Genomic DNA, 17241 nt, shown 5'->3' with positions numbered 1-17241 from the left:
TCTGCCAGCATTATCTAATATCTGCCAGCATTATCTCATATCTGCCAGCATTATCTAATATCTGCCAGCATTATCTCATATCTGCCAGCATTATCTAATATCTGTCAGCATTATCTAATATCTGCCAGCATTATCTAATATCTGCCAGCATTATCTAATATCTGCTAGCATTATCTAATATCTGCCAGCATTATCTAATATCTGCCAGCATTATCTAATATCTGCCAGCATTATCTAATGTCTGCCAGCATTATCTAATATCTGCCAGCATTATCTAATATCTGCCAGCATTATCTAATATCTGCCAGCATTATCTAATATCTGCCAGCATTATCTAATATCTGCCAGCATTATCTAATATTTGCCAGCATTATCTAATATCTGCCAGCATTATCTAATATCTGCCGCGATTGACGACGACAGCGATAACTACCTGTGCACCGTCAAAGTAACAGTTACCTGGTGGGGTGGGGGGGGGTGCGCCGACTCTTGGTGCGATTTGTGGTGCTCATGCATGACGTCGATGGTTCAACTTAAGTTTTGTTTGTGTGACAGTTAACAAAATTAGTAACTAATTACCCCCAATTAAAGCATCTCCTAAACAAATCATTCATCTCACGCGCCACCCGCCAGCTCGCTCATCCTCTACTCCAGCTTTTCAATTAAAAAATAAAAAAAAAATTGGTGAACATTTTCGTTTTTAATTTTTTTTGTAAACCCTATCCAACCTATAATAAGTATTAATGAATGCATATTCGCAGTTGTGTATTGTTCGCATGCAGTTATTTATGTGAAAAGTTCGCATACAGTTGTTTATGTGAATTGTTCGCTTCACGTGTTCGTCGCTTCAACCAAATTCGTAAGTTGGTCTCCATCTTGTTCGGCGTCAACAGCTGCTAATGACAGCCGACTGAGTTTCACGCCCGTCAGGTCAATTATCAATGTTTGTCAACTGATTATTTTTAACATAGCAATTAGATTGTGTATTGTCGTGGTGTTGCCGAAAATATTGCTACGTGGCGATATCGATTACCAAGTAATCGTTATTTCAGTTATTATTTAGCCGATTATAACTTGCTCTTTAGAAGCACTCGCTGAGAGATGACGGAGTTTTATAGGGGGGGGGGCATCTTTAGAGTTTTACAGAGGGCCATCTTTAGAGTTTTACAGAGGGCCATCTTTAGAGTTTTACAGAGGGCCATCTTTAGAGTTTTACAGAGGGTCATCTTTAGACTTTTACAGAGGGCCATCTTTAGACTTTTACAGAGGGCCATCTTTAGAGTTTTACAGAGGGCCATCTTTAGAGTTTTACAGAGGGCCATCTTTAGAGTTTTACAGAGGGCCATCTTTAGATTTTTATAGAAGGCCATCTTTAGAGTTTTACAAAGGGCCATCTTTAGAGTTTTACAGAGGGCCATCTTTAGAGTTTTACAGAAGGCCATCTTTAGAGTTTTACAGAGGGCCAGCTTTAGAGTTTTACAGAGGGCCATCTTTAGAGTTTTACAGAGGGCCATCTTTAGAGTTTTACAGAGGGCCATCTTTAGAGTTTTACAGAGGGCCATCTTTAGAGTTTTACAGAGGGCCATCTTTAGATTTTTATAGAAGGCCATCTTTAGAGTTTTACAAAGGGCCATCTTTAGAGTTTTACAGAGGGCCATCTTTAGAGTTTTACAGAAGGCCATCTTTAGAGTTTTACAGAGGGCCAGCTTTAGAGTTTTACAGAGGGCCATCTTTAGAGTTTTACAGAGGGCCATCTTTAGAGTTTTACAGAGGGCCATCTTTAGAGTTTTACAGAGGGCCATCTTTAGAGTTTTACAGAGGGCCATCTTTAGAGTTTTAAGCCGTGGCGTTAAGAAATGTGTCCAAACATACTGACCACAATCTTCATTAAGGTAGCGTTTAGAGCGGTCAGTTCAAGCATTCTAAAGTCAAGTGTCGTATGACTTTGTCTTTAGCGGCACTACGTTACCGTAGCCCACCCTCTCCCCCACCCCTGTTTCAGTCCCGACCCCAACTCGGTATTGACCTAAGGCACGGAGACATCTGTTGGTTTAAAACATTAGTTTCAAACACTTCCCCTGTGACAACATCCCAGCTACTAAAACAAGTGACTTCTCTTAGTCACATCCCGGGTTAGTCCCCATGTTGACTTCATTAAGTCAGGAGACGTGAGGCAGACCCTCCTGCTCATTCTCCTGGACCTAGAATCTGATCAGCCGGGACCTACAACCCTAGAATCTGATCAGCCGGGACCTACAACCCTAGAATCTGATCAGCCGGGACCTACTAGAATCTGATCAGTCGGGACCTACAACCCTAGAATCTGATCAGCTGGGACCTACAACCCTAGAATCTGATCAGCCGGGACCTACAACCCTAGAATCTGATCAGCTGGGACCTACTAGAATCTGATCAGCCGGGACCTACAACCCTAGAATCTGATCAGCTGGGACCTACAACCCTAGAATCTGATCAGCCGGGACCTACAACCCTAGAATCTGATCAGCCGGGACCTACAACCCTAGAATCTGATCAGCCGGGACCTACAACCCTAGAATCTGATCAGCCGGGACCTACAACCCTAGAATCTGATCAGCCGGGACCTACAACCCTAGAATCTGATCAGCCGGGACCTACAACCCTAGAATCTGATCAGCCGGGACCTACAACCCTAGAATCTGATCAGCTGGGACATACAACCCTAGAATCTGATCAGCCGGGACCTAGAATCTGATCAGCCGGGACCTACAACCCTAGAATCTGATCAGCCGGGACCTACAACCCTAGAATCTGATCAGATAGGAACTACAACCCTAGAATCTGATCAGCCGGGACCTACAACCCTAGAATCTGATCAGCCGGGACCTACAACCCTAGAATCTGATCAGCCGGGACCTACAACCCTAGAATCTGATCAGCCGGGACCTACAACCCTAGAATCTGATCAGCCGGGACCTACAACCCTAGAATCTGATCAGATAGGAACTACAACCCTAGAATCTGATCAGCCGGGACCTACAACCCTAGAATCTGATCAGCCGGGACCTACAACTCTAGAATCTGATCAGCCGGGACCTACAACCCTAGAATCTGATCAGCCGGGACCTACAACCCTAGAATCTGATCAGCTGGGACCTACTAGAATCTGATCAGCCGGGACCTACAACCCTAGAATCTGATTAGCCGGGACCTACAACCCTAGAATCTGATCAGATAGGAACTACAACCCTAGAATCTGATCAGATGGGACCTACAACCCTAGAATCTGATCAGATGGGACCTACAACCCTAGAATCTGATCAGCCGGGACCTACAACCATAGAATCTAATTCATTCGTTTTAACTTGAACATTTAACTTTATCAAAACATTCGCCAAATAGTCTTGCTGTCAGGTTTGTTTTATGTCAGCCGTACTTGAACAAAAGCACCCCGCCCCCTCCAACCCACCCACCCACCCAAACTTGATTCGTTGAGGGAGTTTGTACCGTGACGTCTACTGGATAGAATGCAATGTTCTGTGTTCTAAAATAGAACACACACAAAAAAATGTGTTGATGTTTATGAAACAACTGGATGACATTTACAACTTAATGATTATTAACCATTGTAAATAAACCCTTCTTGGCCGACAACCATCTTTGAATGGAGCAGCTAAGAAATTTAAATCAGTCAAGACTCCCCTCAAATGTTGGATTGCTATGACTATATTTAGATTCGGGTTTACCCACAAGAATTTCCGGCGCGTCTTTTACTTTTAAGTTTCGTTTTACCGTAGATGGAGATAAACATCCGTTTGTTTTTTAAAAAAGTTTTCTCGTTTTATAAAAAAAAAATGCAGCCGATTTGATTGGTTGCACATTTGATAAACTTGGGCCTTATTTGTTTTTCTGTGCAGTCGCTTCCTGTCGCTGAGTAATACGATGAAAGTAAATTCTCGCGACACCAGATTTATAATGGGTTTTTCTCAACAAATACAACCTGATATCTCGTTTCATTTACTTCTCCATAAAAATGAAATTTTTATTTATTTTTGAGATTCAATTTAAAATCAATTGGTCGCCTCCCTGGTGGGGTGGGGGTGGGGTGGGGGATTTCTGCCCCCCCCCCCCATACCGCCTGCTTATTTGGTTTATGGACGGTGTGGCCCCCCTCCCTCTTGCTTTCTTACCGTCTTTTTTTCATCTGTATCCCTCCCCCACCCCATCTGTATCCCCTACCCCACCCCATCTGTATCCCTCCCCACCCATCTGTACCCGTCCCCCACCCAGCACCGGGTGGATGACAGGACAGTATTTGTATGAACTCAACAATGTGCGTGTGTGTGTGTGTGGGGGGGGGGGGTGTTATTTAAAATGTGGAAGTTGATGAGCCGGGACTGTGAGGGGGACGTCTTTGGATGGTTGGCGGTTGTCTGAGGTCTGTCTAACCCTGTCTCATGGTTCTGGCTGGATGATAAATTGGACGTGACTGTCCTGAGCTGTCTAGAAACTGTCTCACAGTGCTGTCTATCACTGCTGCTTGCTGCTGATGCATTGGACTTTCATGTCGGTCAGCCTGCTGCCCTACCCCCCCCCCCCCCTTACTGTCCACCAGAAAACTTAGTATTCTGAAGTGTGTGCTGTACCCACTGAAGTTCTTTGTCTCCCTAGCAGCGGTGTCTGTTTATCGTTCACATTGTGTCCAGTTGTTTGTGTTGTCGCAGTTTGATGTGTCACACCTTGTTTGTGTTTGCGTTTGTGTTTGCGTTTGTGTATGTGTTTGTTTTTGCGTTTGTGTTTGCGTTCGTGTTTTTTGTTCAAATTTGCTTTAGCGTTTGTGTTTGCTTTTATGTTTGCGTTTTCGTTTGCGTTTGTGGTTGCTGTTTGTGTTTGTGCTTTTTTTGTTTTGGTTTTAGTTTTGGATTTGGTTGTGGTTAGTTGTGGTTGTGGTTAAGTTTAGGGTTAGATTAGGTTTAGGGTTATGTGTGATTTTCTCAAACGTCCATTTTTTTCAATTAAACATTTAACTGGAAAAGTAATAATTTCCCACATCCGGGCAATGCCGGGTATATGCTGCTTAATAAACACACATTTCACGGTCCTTCAGAGATGGTTTTTTTTTTACATGGGCCAGTCCATAATGTAGCGATCAACACTTTTTGTTATTTAAATAGTAGTGTATTTCTATATATTTCAAGAAAATCATTTTTTTTTTTACTTTTTAGTGCATTATTACATAAAAGTCTGTTATTAAAACTTTTTTTATGCATTTTTTTTTGACATTCTTTTCCCTATGATATTGCAAATGTTTACGCCTGGGCCCCGCCCTCTCCGGATATGACGTCAGAATGCTAATTAACATACAAACGTTTGCATCTAACTACCGCCAAGACTGTATAGTGACAATAATGCCTTGTTTGAACAATCGCTTTACAGACATTTATATGGTTTAAATAACCCAACATTTTTGTCGTGACTAAATCTTTGAACATCAAAACATCAGTGTTTCTTCCAGACTTTTTTCTCCGGGGGGGGGGGGGCACTTGAAATTTTCGGGGAGGCGGTAGACTTTCTTCGGGGGGGGGGGGCGGACACTGTTAAAAGTATATATTTTCTATATAAATTATATAAATTTCATTTCGTTCGGGGGGGGGGGGGCGGTAAAATTTTTTCGGGGGGGACCCACCCCCCCGAAGAGATGCCTGGAAGAAACTCTGCAAAACATTGAGTTTAAATAACCCAAAATTTTGTCATTACTAAATCTTTGAACAACGAAACATATTTTTCTCAAAGTTATAGAGTTTAACAATGTGAATGATTACATTGGCGTGTCTTGGCTGTCTATTATTTACTGAATGGTGAAATGAACCGTGGAGAACTTCCATACTTACACACAGAGTGTCCTCACACACACACTACTCATACACACAGTAGGCCTACTTACACTGCTCACACACACAATCCTCACACACAGTACATACACACACTGCTCACACACACAATCCTCACACACACAGTACATACACACACTGCTCCCACACACAATGCCCTCTCGTACACACACAGATACTTATGTTAAAGATATCTTTTGATCACTGTCCTATTGATCAATTTCGATTTATCGCTTACCTCCCCTCGAGTGCGACATTCATAAAGAACACCAGAGAGCATGTTACATCCTTAGTGGCTAGGAGAACTGTATAAAACAGGATAGAACCATATATGACATAAGGTTGTCGTCTGTCTCATAGATGACACCAGATTGTCATCATAATATCTCCTACGTGACATCTAGCTAAACTCATCCCCACACGATAAATCGCACCCCTTCTAGTACCCCCACCCCCAAAGAACCGCCCCCCCCCCCCCCCCCATGTGTATGATGAGCGAACAGAACGGTTTATCTTCTCTGCACTTTCTGTTGCCGGCATGCACGTTAGCAGATTCCCCGGCCACTTTTGAGACCCGTCCCCCGTTTGAAGAACGGTCTCCCAGCCTTTTAATGATGTTTTCTCTGTCCCATCTTCATCCTTTTGTTGACCAGAATGTCATCCAGCCTACCCATAGACGGGCTGTTTGGTAGCCCGGCCATTTGATACATAAGTCAACACACGCCGACTTCTTCTGCCGCGGCGTAAAGTAAACAAGCACCCGAAAATTGCGACACACAGAAGGGGGAGAGAGCCACAGAGGAGTAGAATAGTGTGTGCATTTTATTTCTGTACAGGGCCAAGATGGCGGAGATGGGGGTTGAATTTTTTGATGAGGTGGAAGTGAAAGTGAGTACTTGAAATGAATAAATACTGGCCCGAAAATCGTGGAGGGGAAAAAAAGGCGAAAAGAAAACACAACAGTACAAGGATCCTTGCTGGGAAGTCGTGTTGAAGTCTGGGTGTCGTCTGCCTGGGTTCCAGTCTGTTTTCTGAGAAGACAAAAAAATGGCGCCCACCGGAAGTGCATTTTGCCGGCATTAGCATTTTTATGTTATGTCTGGCCACGGGAGATCTCATGCATAAATATTGAAATAAATATATCTTTAAGATGGCCAGGCCAATGGACGTGGTCGTGGGGAATGTTTGCTCCGAGTGGGATCCGATGGACTAGTCTTTGGCGTCGCTGTTCCCCTGGTGTGAAGACGGCGTCCTACCAAATCAAGTGACCAAAGGGTCCACACTATCGTGGGTATAGAATCGTTTCGTCTCGTTTTGTCTCGAATGAGATTAGTAACTGGCTCTAAAGCGCGTCCATTTTTTTTACTTTCTATCTAGCCCGAACCTCATCTTTTTTCATCGTCTAATTGTGTCTTAAACTTTAACCTAGCCCAAACCCCGCCTGTGCTGGTCTAGTTGTCCCTGTAACCCGCCCCAGTCAAAGACAGTTTCCACCAAACATTTGCCTCTTTAATGAATCGATTCCATTGTATCGAGGCTTGTTAAAATCATTAGACGCTTAGATGGGCTTGGAAGGTGTTGGGCGCTGTTAGTTTAAATGTTAACTGTGGGTTTAAATGTTAACAGTGGGCTTGGCTGTGGGCTTGGCTGCCCTCTTATTTAGAGGGCACGTTCCCAGTTCCATCGATACCAAAATTGCGTACTCGATTATTTGTATTTGTTAACTCGCCATTTAAAAGTAAAAAAAAATGTTGGTTGGTTGGTGAGTAAAAAAAAATGGTCGGTTGGTTGGTCTAAGTGTTTGAGTCAACTGAGTATAAAATGGCGGGTTGATGAAGTCTTGAGACGACTGGATCCAACAAACACGTGACACAATGGTGACTGGCTGCCATTGATGTCCCGGTGGTCTCCGGCTGGTGTTTGTCTTCTTGTTTATCTGGCACTCGGGTGGGGCTGGAGCGGTGGTGCGTGCTGAACAGGGGAGGGGGTATAGGGGGGCCAGGGTGCTGGGGAGGGGGTGTTTGGGGGGTGCTGGGTGGGTGTTGGGGAACCGGGGGGCTGGGAAGGAAGTTTGGTGGAGGGGGTGCTAAGTGGAAGGTGGTGGTGGAGGGGTGTAAAGGAGAGGGTGGTGGTGGATGGGGTGTTAAGGAGAGGGTGGTGGTGGATGGGGTGTTAAGGAGGTGGTGGTGGATGGGGTGTTAAGGAGATAGTGTTGGTCAGGGGTGGTGGTGGAGGGGGTGCTAAGTGGAAGGTGGTGGTGGAGGGGTGTAAAGGAGAGGGTGGTGGTGGATGGGGTGTTAAGGAGGTGGTGGTGGATGGGGTGTAAAGGAGAGGGTGGTGGTGGATGGGGTGTAAAGGAGAGGGTGGTGGTGGATGGGGTGTAAAGGAGAGGGTGGTGGTGTAGAGGGTGTTAAGGAGAGGGTGGTGGTGTAGAGGGTGTTAAGGAGAGGGTGGTGGTGTAGAGGGTGTTAAGGAGAGGGTGGTGGTCAGTGGAGGTGGAGACGAAGAGAATGCGATGGAAGAAGGCAACAATGGTGAGAGAGAATGATTATTAACCGAGACGTACACGGAGGTAGAAAGGAGGGGGCGGGGGGAGGAGAGAGAAATGAGGAGGGGAGGAAGGAGAGAGAACAAAATATGTGGAGGGAGGTGCTGAGGAGATTTATTTTTAACGGTAATAACCCCACCCCCACCCCAAGAAATCGTACATGATATCGAGAAACCCATTTTATAAAATGCTCAGGCATTACTCACCATTTCGCCTGGTGTTCGCCAGTAGCCTGAGAATTCCCCTGTAACCTTACTCACTGCTTACCTGTAATGTTCGAGTGCTCAACTGTAACCCTAGACATGTATTTTGTTTACACGTTATGTACACGTGTACACAACTTTTTAACAAGTTTCAAAATTGTAAAAATACTTCAAGCAGAAAAAAATCAACAAAAAAAAAAAAAAAAAAAAAAAAAAAAAAAACAACGAAAAAAAAAACGAAAAAAAAAACAACGAAAAAAAAAAACCAACGAAAAAAAAAACCAACGAAAAAAAATGGATTTTTTTCTATTAATGCTAAAGGGCGGCAACTCGCTTGTTTTAAACCTGGGTTGCGTCCCTTTGTTCATGAAATATACAGGCACGAGATTCTTAATTTCTATTTAACATTTTTGTACACCCCAATCAGAACCCCCGAGGGCATGGGCTAAGGGAGCGAATCACGAGAAAGAAATCAGGGGCGAATTACTCCGTGTGTCGGAGCGGCCAGAAGATATTGGCGTTTCAGTGGCCGGTGTCAACGAATGGCAGCTTGTATCGGGAGGTAGGGTAAACAAACTGGGGTGGGGGGGTGGGGGGGGTGGCAACAACGGTAGCGGGGTGGTGGAGGGGAATTTTTTTTGGGGAGGGTAGGAGAGTGGCTGGTGTTAGTTAATGATGCTGTGATTCACAGCTGTGGGCCACTGTGTTAGTAGACGGCGGTGCTCAGGGTTTTCTTGTGTCGGCCCCCCACCCCCCCCCGTCCATGTGCCAGTCACTTCGGTCACCCGCTGTTGACTGCATCCGTCTCAGTCAGCCGCTTATGACTGCACCCACACACGAGGCGTGACGGTTGGTGTAACAATTGTAAGAAAGTTTTCTCAGGAATTTTCTCAAGTTTTTTTTTATTCAGGACTATCTTGTGTGTGTGTGATCATTCGTACACGGCGTGGGAACAATACAGTGATGTTTTAGTTCGTATTCATTGTGATATAGATCTGTTTTAACTTCTTTAGTCTACACACTATCTTATTTATTTGAATACGTTATTAATTACAAATAATTTATTTAATCAGTCTAGGATCTCGTTCAAATAATTTATGAAAATAAATTTCACCACGAGAAATATATTTATTTTTAGAAAGTAACTTATATATTTAATTAAGCTGGTGATCTACCTGTAATTAGTTGAGTATCGACTACTTTATGGACTCGATTCGTCCCCGTTAAGTAGGTTACAACAAACATTCAACTTTTTTCTTTCTCGCTACTCGACAGGAATAAGCCACTAGGGATAATCCAGTAGTGGATAAACCCCGTTAAGATTATCCTAAATTTAGAACAACTGCTAATCGCTTCCTGGTGACGTCTGTTTCTCGCACCTGTATCCTGTCAGCCGTGTCATGGATGTTACGTGTTTGAGAGGTCACTTCATGGTCCGTGTTAGAGAGGTCACTTCATGGTCCGTGTTAGAGAGGTCACTTCATGGTCCGTGTTAGAGAGGTCACTTCATGGTCCGTGTTAGGTCACTTCATGGTCCGTGTTAGAGAGGTCACTTCATGGTCCGTGTTAGAGAGGTCACTTCATGGTCCGTGTGAGGTCACTTCATGGTCCGTGTTAGAGAGGTCACTTCATGGTCCGTGTTAGGTCACTTCATGGTCCGTGTTAGAGAGGTCACTTCATGGTCCGTGTTAGAGAGGTCACTTCATGGTCCGTGTTAGAGAGGTCACTTCATGGTCCGTGTTAGAGAGGTCACTTCATGGTCCGTGTTAGAGAGGTCACTTCATGGTCCGTGTTAGAGAGGTCACTTCATGGTCCGTGTTAGAGAGGTCACTTCATGGTCCGTGTTAGGTCACTTCATGGTCCGTGTTAGAGAGGTCACTTCATGGTCCGTGTTAGGTCACTTCATGGTCCGTGTTAGAGAGGTCACTTCATGGTCCGTGTTAGAGAGGTCACTTCATGGTCCGTGTTAGAGAGGTCACTTCATGGTCCGTGTTAGAGAGGTCACTTCATGGTCCGTGTTAGAGAGGTCACTTCATGGTCCGTGTTAGAGAGGTCACTTCATGGTCCGTGTTAGGTCACTTCATGGTCCGTGTTAGGTCACTTCATGGTCCGTGTTAGAGAGGTCACTTCATGGTCCGTGTTAGAGAGGTCACTTCATGGTCCGTGTTTGTTAGATTGTGACGTCATTTCACGGTCCATTAAACACATTCTACTGATGGTTTAATGAGCGGTCCATGGACCCAACACATGTTTTCTTGACACGTGTCTTGTCGCATGTAGTAACGGCACCTTGACCCGACCTTATAGTGTGTCATATGGTGCCGTGTCGTATGGTGCCGTGTGTCGTGTCGTATGGTGCCGTGTGTCGTATGGTGCCGTGTGGCCCATTATTGCAGCAACTAACTGCCAGCGTATAGCCCAAGTAACAGCATACATTCACCCCGTCGATTGTTTTAGTGTGGGGGTCGAGCCTTCACGAGCCTTCAACACCCCCCGCCCCTTTCCCCCCACCCCCTTGCACACAGACCTCCTCTGTTTTAAAGTCCCCCCTCCCCCTCCCTTACATACAAGACCTGAACTCCTTAAATTAATGGCAATCTTTCAGTCAGCTTTTGACATATCCGACTTGATCAATTAGAGCTAAACTTGATACAGCGTGCTGCATATCATTCCCTCGCTAGAGATTGATCATTCCCTAATAAATGTAGCCATTGTCCCAGCTATACACGACGTGTAGCTACTAGTAGCTAGAAGCTATTGCTAGAACCAAACAATACATAGACTATATTATATTTGATATGAAAACAGGATAGTCTGAAGGTGCTGTATTTCGTAAACTCTTTTAATATAGTTTTAGTTTATTTTAATTTTAAACAGCTTTTATTAACTTTACCAGTATCGTCGCGATAACCCCCACCATAGGCGTAAACTTGCGACTAGAATAAGTTTTAGGCTCATCTACCCAACTGATTTGTTTCAAACTTGATACCTGGGTCAAATAGTTTGACGTAAACTTTGAGACAATTTAGTGATTAATCTTAACTTTTGAGGTGCTTAAGCCCTATTTAATTTCTAAAAAAATCATATTTGATGGATGTATAAGAAAAGCAAAGATCGCTTATAAAATTAAAATATGTCATAGGATGTTCAGTCGCAAATAAATTTTAAAATTGTATCCACTTTTAGTTGTTGTAGTAGTTATGTGATAAAAATAATTTTCCTATTTATATTAAAGATGTGCCTATAAAAACTCATTTTAATACACATCATAGCCAAACACGCTTTTCAATATTGGTGTATTTTTAGAGAAAATTTATTTTTCTCCTGAGTTTATGTAATTACAAAAACGTGGTGTTGTTAATGTTTTGATATGTATTTTTTTAAAGGAATGACGTCCACTTTTGTGATGTCGGCGACTTAAAAAAATTAGGAAAATATAGGTGTTTAAACACTTGTACTATCTTGGTATTGATCGAGTCTTTAATTGTCTTTAAAAATAGTGCAGTCTATTTAATTATTGTACTTTGTATTTTTACTTTCTGATGACTTAATTGAAATAAATCACTCGATACACATCTGCTAACCGTCATAGATTTTTCAAGTTTAATTACCGTTTTAAACTATTAGCCAACATTTTTTTTTAAATAGTCTACAATAAACTACACAAAGTTTTTAAGGATGTTTCTTTAGTGTGCTAGAGTTAAGACAAAAAAGTTTCAAATATTTCCCGTTTTAACTGGTTGCAAGTAGTTTAAAAAAAATATTTATCGGACATCGGTTTAAAATCTCCCACAGTTACGTAGTGATGAGCTAGGCCTAATTAAGTATTGTAATTTTGTCAAAACAGCTTAAGACATGTTGCTACTGCACATCTCTGTCCTGACATAAAGCCGTGATTTGAACTCGGTTCATTCGATGTGATTTATTTGTGTCGCTTCAACACGGATGTGATTTATTGATGACGTACGATTCTCTGTGACGTACGTGTTGGTATGACGCGGTGATCTGATTTATTGATGACGTACGGTTCTCTGTGACGTACGTGTTGGTATGACGCGGTGATCAGTGCCAGGTTGTATTGCCACGAGAGAACGAGGGCCACACACAAGTGTCAAGATGTACATTGGATAGACTCGGTCATCACAAACAGCTCACAGCACTAACAGCAGGGATACGGTTGGAAAGTTACCTGCTCTCCTGGTCACGTACGTAGACCTGTTGGATACTTGCATCCATAACCTGGATACTTACATCCATTGACCAGAGGCTGGATACTTACATCCATTAACAGAACCTGGATACTTACATCCACTGACCATATGCTGGACACGTATATTGACCAGGGATGTGGGTCTTGAGACATGCATGAATTCCTCAAGATGCAGTGCTATCCTGATTTCACGGTAAGGCCACCATCCCTCTAATTAAATCTCTACCAAGCAATCAGTGAGAACTGACCTGTAGGAATCTGTTACACATATTGTATGTGTAAACATGCTATGTATTGTATTCATGTGAGGTGTGACATAAATAACAACATACATGACTTGTAAGGTATATTTAACTCACTGGGAATGCTGTTATGGTTTAATTTGGGGGTTGGGAGTTTGTAGGTAATGGTTATTATGGTAATGGTCAGCTTGGTAATGGACAGCTAGGTAATGGATAGCTAGGTAATGGCTAGCTAGGTAATGGCTAGCTAGGTAATGGCTAGCCTGATAATGGTCAATCAGTTGATGGTCAGTCCGGTAATGGTCTGCTTGGTACCGTATGTGTGGGGCACATGGGCTACCTTATGTGTGGGGCACATGGGCTACCTTATGTGTGGGGCACATGGGCTACCTTATGTGTGGGGCACATGGGCTACCTTATGTGTGGGGCACATGGGCTACCTTATGTGTGGGGCACATGGGCTACCTTCCTGGTGTCGTCTCGTGCACGTGGTCCAACATGTTTTGTTTACAGATCCGTATCTATGGCAACTGTCAGATTTGTATCGCGTCTGCTTACAATAAACATGAGTGGGATTGTGGGATTGCCTCCTGTTATTTCCATCTGTCGATTCTAACCTATAACCTAACCTGAGGAATCTTTCAGAGGTACAAGGGAAGTGACATCATCACCCCCCCCCCCCTCCCTGCTTGTAAAGTGACCATTCTAAAAATAGCCCTAATGCCAATACTACACAAATAAATACTCTCTGCTCACAAACCGGAAATGGGTATCGTGTTTTGTTTGTAAATTCTGTTTGTGTAAGTATGTTTATGTGTGTTGTATGGTGTTTATGTAATCGTACATGTCTCTCAGTGTCTATGTGTATGCGAGAGTATGTGATCCTTGTGATAAACAAATCAAGTTTGGTCAAAATGAAGTTATCACCGCCCAGCAAAAATAGATGGTGTTGTTGTTGATCTAACGCTGGTCAGACGATAGTGGACTGCTAGTCTGTCGTTAAACCAGCTAAACCCAGTGTGTTGATATCAAGCTTTAATTACATGGCAGTCTATCTTTGGTGTTGATGTATTCATTAGCTAGGTGGTGATGTGTTGATAAATCGACTTTATCAACATCCCCTTTTCAACAGCCTGTGTTTATATGTTGTCTCACAACATCAACCATCTGTGTACAGCTAACGGTCTTGACTCCCCCCCCCCTCATCATTTGTTATTGCAGTGACAACAGGAACGGATATGACCCTCATTAAATGACCCTTGGAATTAGCATTTTAATTGCCCTATAATGACTCAGTTAGGCCGTTTCATAAGAAAGAAAAAACATTAATAAATTTTTATTATTTAACACTGACACAACAATCAACTACAATATACATTCCCCCTCCCCCTCCCCATATATATAAAGTTGTAGCCCTGTTTATACAATCTCATACAATCTCACTGATGTACACAAGACACAAGCACATCATCTGTAACAATTACACCTCCCCGCCTGTACAGGTAATCAACATATCACCTGTACAGGTAATCTACATATCACCTGTACACCATGTTACAATCACACACCCCCCCCCCCGCCTGTACAGGTAATCAACATATCACCTGTAACAATCACCCCCCCCCCCCCCCCCGCCTGTACAAGTAATCAACATATCACCTGTACACCGTGTTACAGATAGAATCACCTGTATATTACCTGTCTCCCCACACATATTTCTAACATGGCTGTAAGCTATAGGTCGTCCGTTTTTTTTGTTTATTCTCCTCCACCTATTGTCCACCCCCCCCCCCCCCAATGTTTCATAAACTCGTCATTTTTATTCTTCCTATGATTTATTTTTTATCTTAAATCCCTCGAGTTTTTTAAAGCTAATTTTAAACCTGGTTTATCTAATTGCTGACCTCGTATAACTTTAGTAGTGTTATAATTTCTTTATGTTTTATAATTTATAAAAATCTGAGTTGTGTGTTTCCCTATTAACGATTGTGTAATAAAATAAAAATAAACGCCTACAACACAATTTATGTTACCTGATTTTTTTGACATACTGGGTTTGGGCGCTTGTTAAATGGTGATCGGTCAGATTGATTTTGGTTTTAAAGTTTTTGTGACATTATTTTCAAACTTGTTTTATAAATTTTAAAATGTGTTTTCACTTTGTTACTTCTGGTTGAATTAAAGTCCAACTGAGTTTATGGCCGCTTTATAAAATACAACTTTTTTCATCTGATGGTTTGACTTCAGACTTTATTCATCTTATGGTATAACTTTATTTACCTGATGGTATGACTTAAGACTTTATTTACCTGATGGTATGACTTAAGACTTGATTCACCTGATGGTATGACTTAAGACTTGATTTACCTGATGGTATGACTTAAGACTTTATTGACCTGATGGTATGACTTAAGACTTGATTCACCTGATGGTATGACTTAAGACTTGATTCACCTGATGGTATGACTTAAGACTTTATTCACCTGATGGTATGACTTAAGACTTGATTCACCTGATGGTATGACTTAAGACTTGATTCACCTGATGGTATGACTTAAGACTTGATTCACCTGATGGTATGACTTAAGACTTGATTCACCTGATGGTATGACTTAAGACTTGATTCACCTGATGGTATGACTTAAGACTTGATTCACCTTAAGATAAGTCCGATCAGCCCGCCATCTTTCTTGCCCTAAATAAACAACGGATTAAAGATGGCTATCTACTGGGGTCACATGGTGCGACCGACTCAAATCGTTGGGCATACGATGGGCTTTAGGTTAGGTCTGTTAAACTTATCCGGCTAAATATAGCCCAAAATACATTTTTTTTGGTTGAAGTCGTTTTCAGACCAGCATCTTGGTGGTCATGCTTAGAGGTCAACAACCCCTGTGTGTGCCCCCCCCCCCCCACACACTGTTCTACTTGTTAGTCTAACCCTATATCCTGAACTACCGTCGAAACTTTATTTAAAAAGCAGCTTATAAACCACTTTAATTAATTGCTTTCTTGTCGTCAACTTTCGCTATTAAGCTGCTAAAAATTGCTATCTATATATGGATTAATGCCTGATTATAATTTTTTAAATTTTATTTTGGTTTATATTGTCGTTTATCAAACGGGCAATCAACAAAAAGAATAGTTTCAAGAAAAGGTTGTAAAAGCTAATCCACCCCACCCCCCCGGCTAACACCCTCCAAATATCCATACGGTTAATCCATAGCTTCGAGGATTAACGATCTAATCTGACCCTTAGTCCTCCTATATGGCTGACTTTTTGTTTGTGTGCTGACTCTACTGGTTACCTCTGGATGACCTGACATGGCCTCTTCGTTCTTGTGTGACCGGCAGTCCTACAGGACCTTGTCACCGTCCGACGAACGGGCGTCTACACACGGGTCCCTACAGAACGAGACAGACAGACAGACACACACACAGACACACACACACACACATACGCCGCCTCACACACAACCTGACAACAAGATTGTCGTGACACAGCTGTTGTGACACTGTGACAAGTTACCCTAGCTCGTCTTATTGCCTTGGGGTGTGGGGGGGGGGGGAGAAGGGAGACAGAAGGGTGTTAAATGGAATGTTACACTTCTCACCCATATATGTATGTATATCTTTCTATTGCCATAGGGCAGCAGCAACACATTGTCACGTGATCTGATCTGTTTGTCAGACAACAACTTTGTCAGATGACAACTGTGTCAGATGACAACTGTATCAGATGACAACTTCCCTACAGATGACAACTGTGTCAGATGACAACTGTATCAGATGACAACTTCCCTACAGATGACAAAGCCAGCAAAACTTGTATGACTGACGGCTTAATGCGGTATGGACGGGGTATACAAGGATTGTAGTGCGGCCATTTTGTCGCCGGCCTAAATCTGCTGAGTTTGATTGGGTGGACGCCGGATAAAAATAGCTGCGTCGTTTGTCTGGGCCGTGTGGTTGTCTGTGGGCCCATATCTGGACATGGTGGTCACTCTTGTGGCCGCCGTGGTGGTGGTGTGGGTAGCCACAAGGTATGGTCATTTTATTTTTTTATTACCATATTGTCGGTGGCCATAATGTTGATGGCCATGTTAGCTACACTGATGTAAATCGTCATAATTTTTGGCCACGTATTTACTCCTCTAAAAATAAACGC

The 17241-nt window shown here is 42.9% G+C and overlaps 1 protein-coding gene across 5 annotated transcripts in view; it reads left to right on the top strand.

Annotated features, from left to right (window-relative positions):
* Positions 1 to 17241, top strand: part of LOC131948959 (forkhead box protein P1) — a 122652-nt gene that overhangs the window by 35346 nt on the left and 70065 nt on the right. The window contains exons 1-2 of one of the 5 annotated variants that reach the window (XM_059310690.1): positions 9337 to 9485; positions 12469 to 13024. The exons of 2 other annotated variants lie outside the window; for them this stretch is intronic. In XM_059310690.1, the coding sequence (XP_059166673.1) occupies positions 12983 to 13024 (42 nt within the window). In that variant the 5' untranslated portion in view covers positions 9337 to 9485; positions 12469 to 12982. Of the gene's footprint in view, positions 1 to 9336; positions 9486 to 9507; positions 9593 to 12468; positions 13025 to 17241 lie in introns of those variants that run through there. 2 more of the 5 variants (XM_059310691.1, XM_059310692.1) reach the window with 2 other exon arrangements.

Source organism: Physella acuta, unplaced genomic scaffold (genome assembly GCF_028476545.2).
Source record: "Physella acuta isolate Inbredline_101_S28 unplaced genomic scaffold, ASM2847654v3 ptg000667l, whole genome shotgun sequence".
In the NCBI taxonomy this organism is placed as follows: Eukaryota; Metazoa; Mollusca; class Gastropoda; family Physidae; genus Physella; species Physella acuta.
This window is presented reverse-complemented; position numbering and strand designations above follow the sequence as displayed.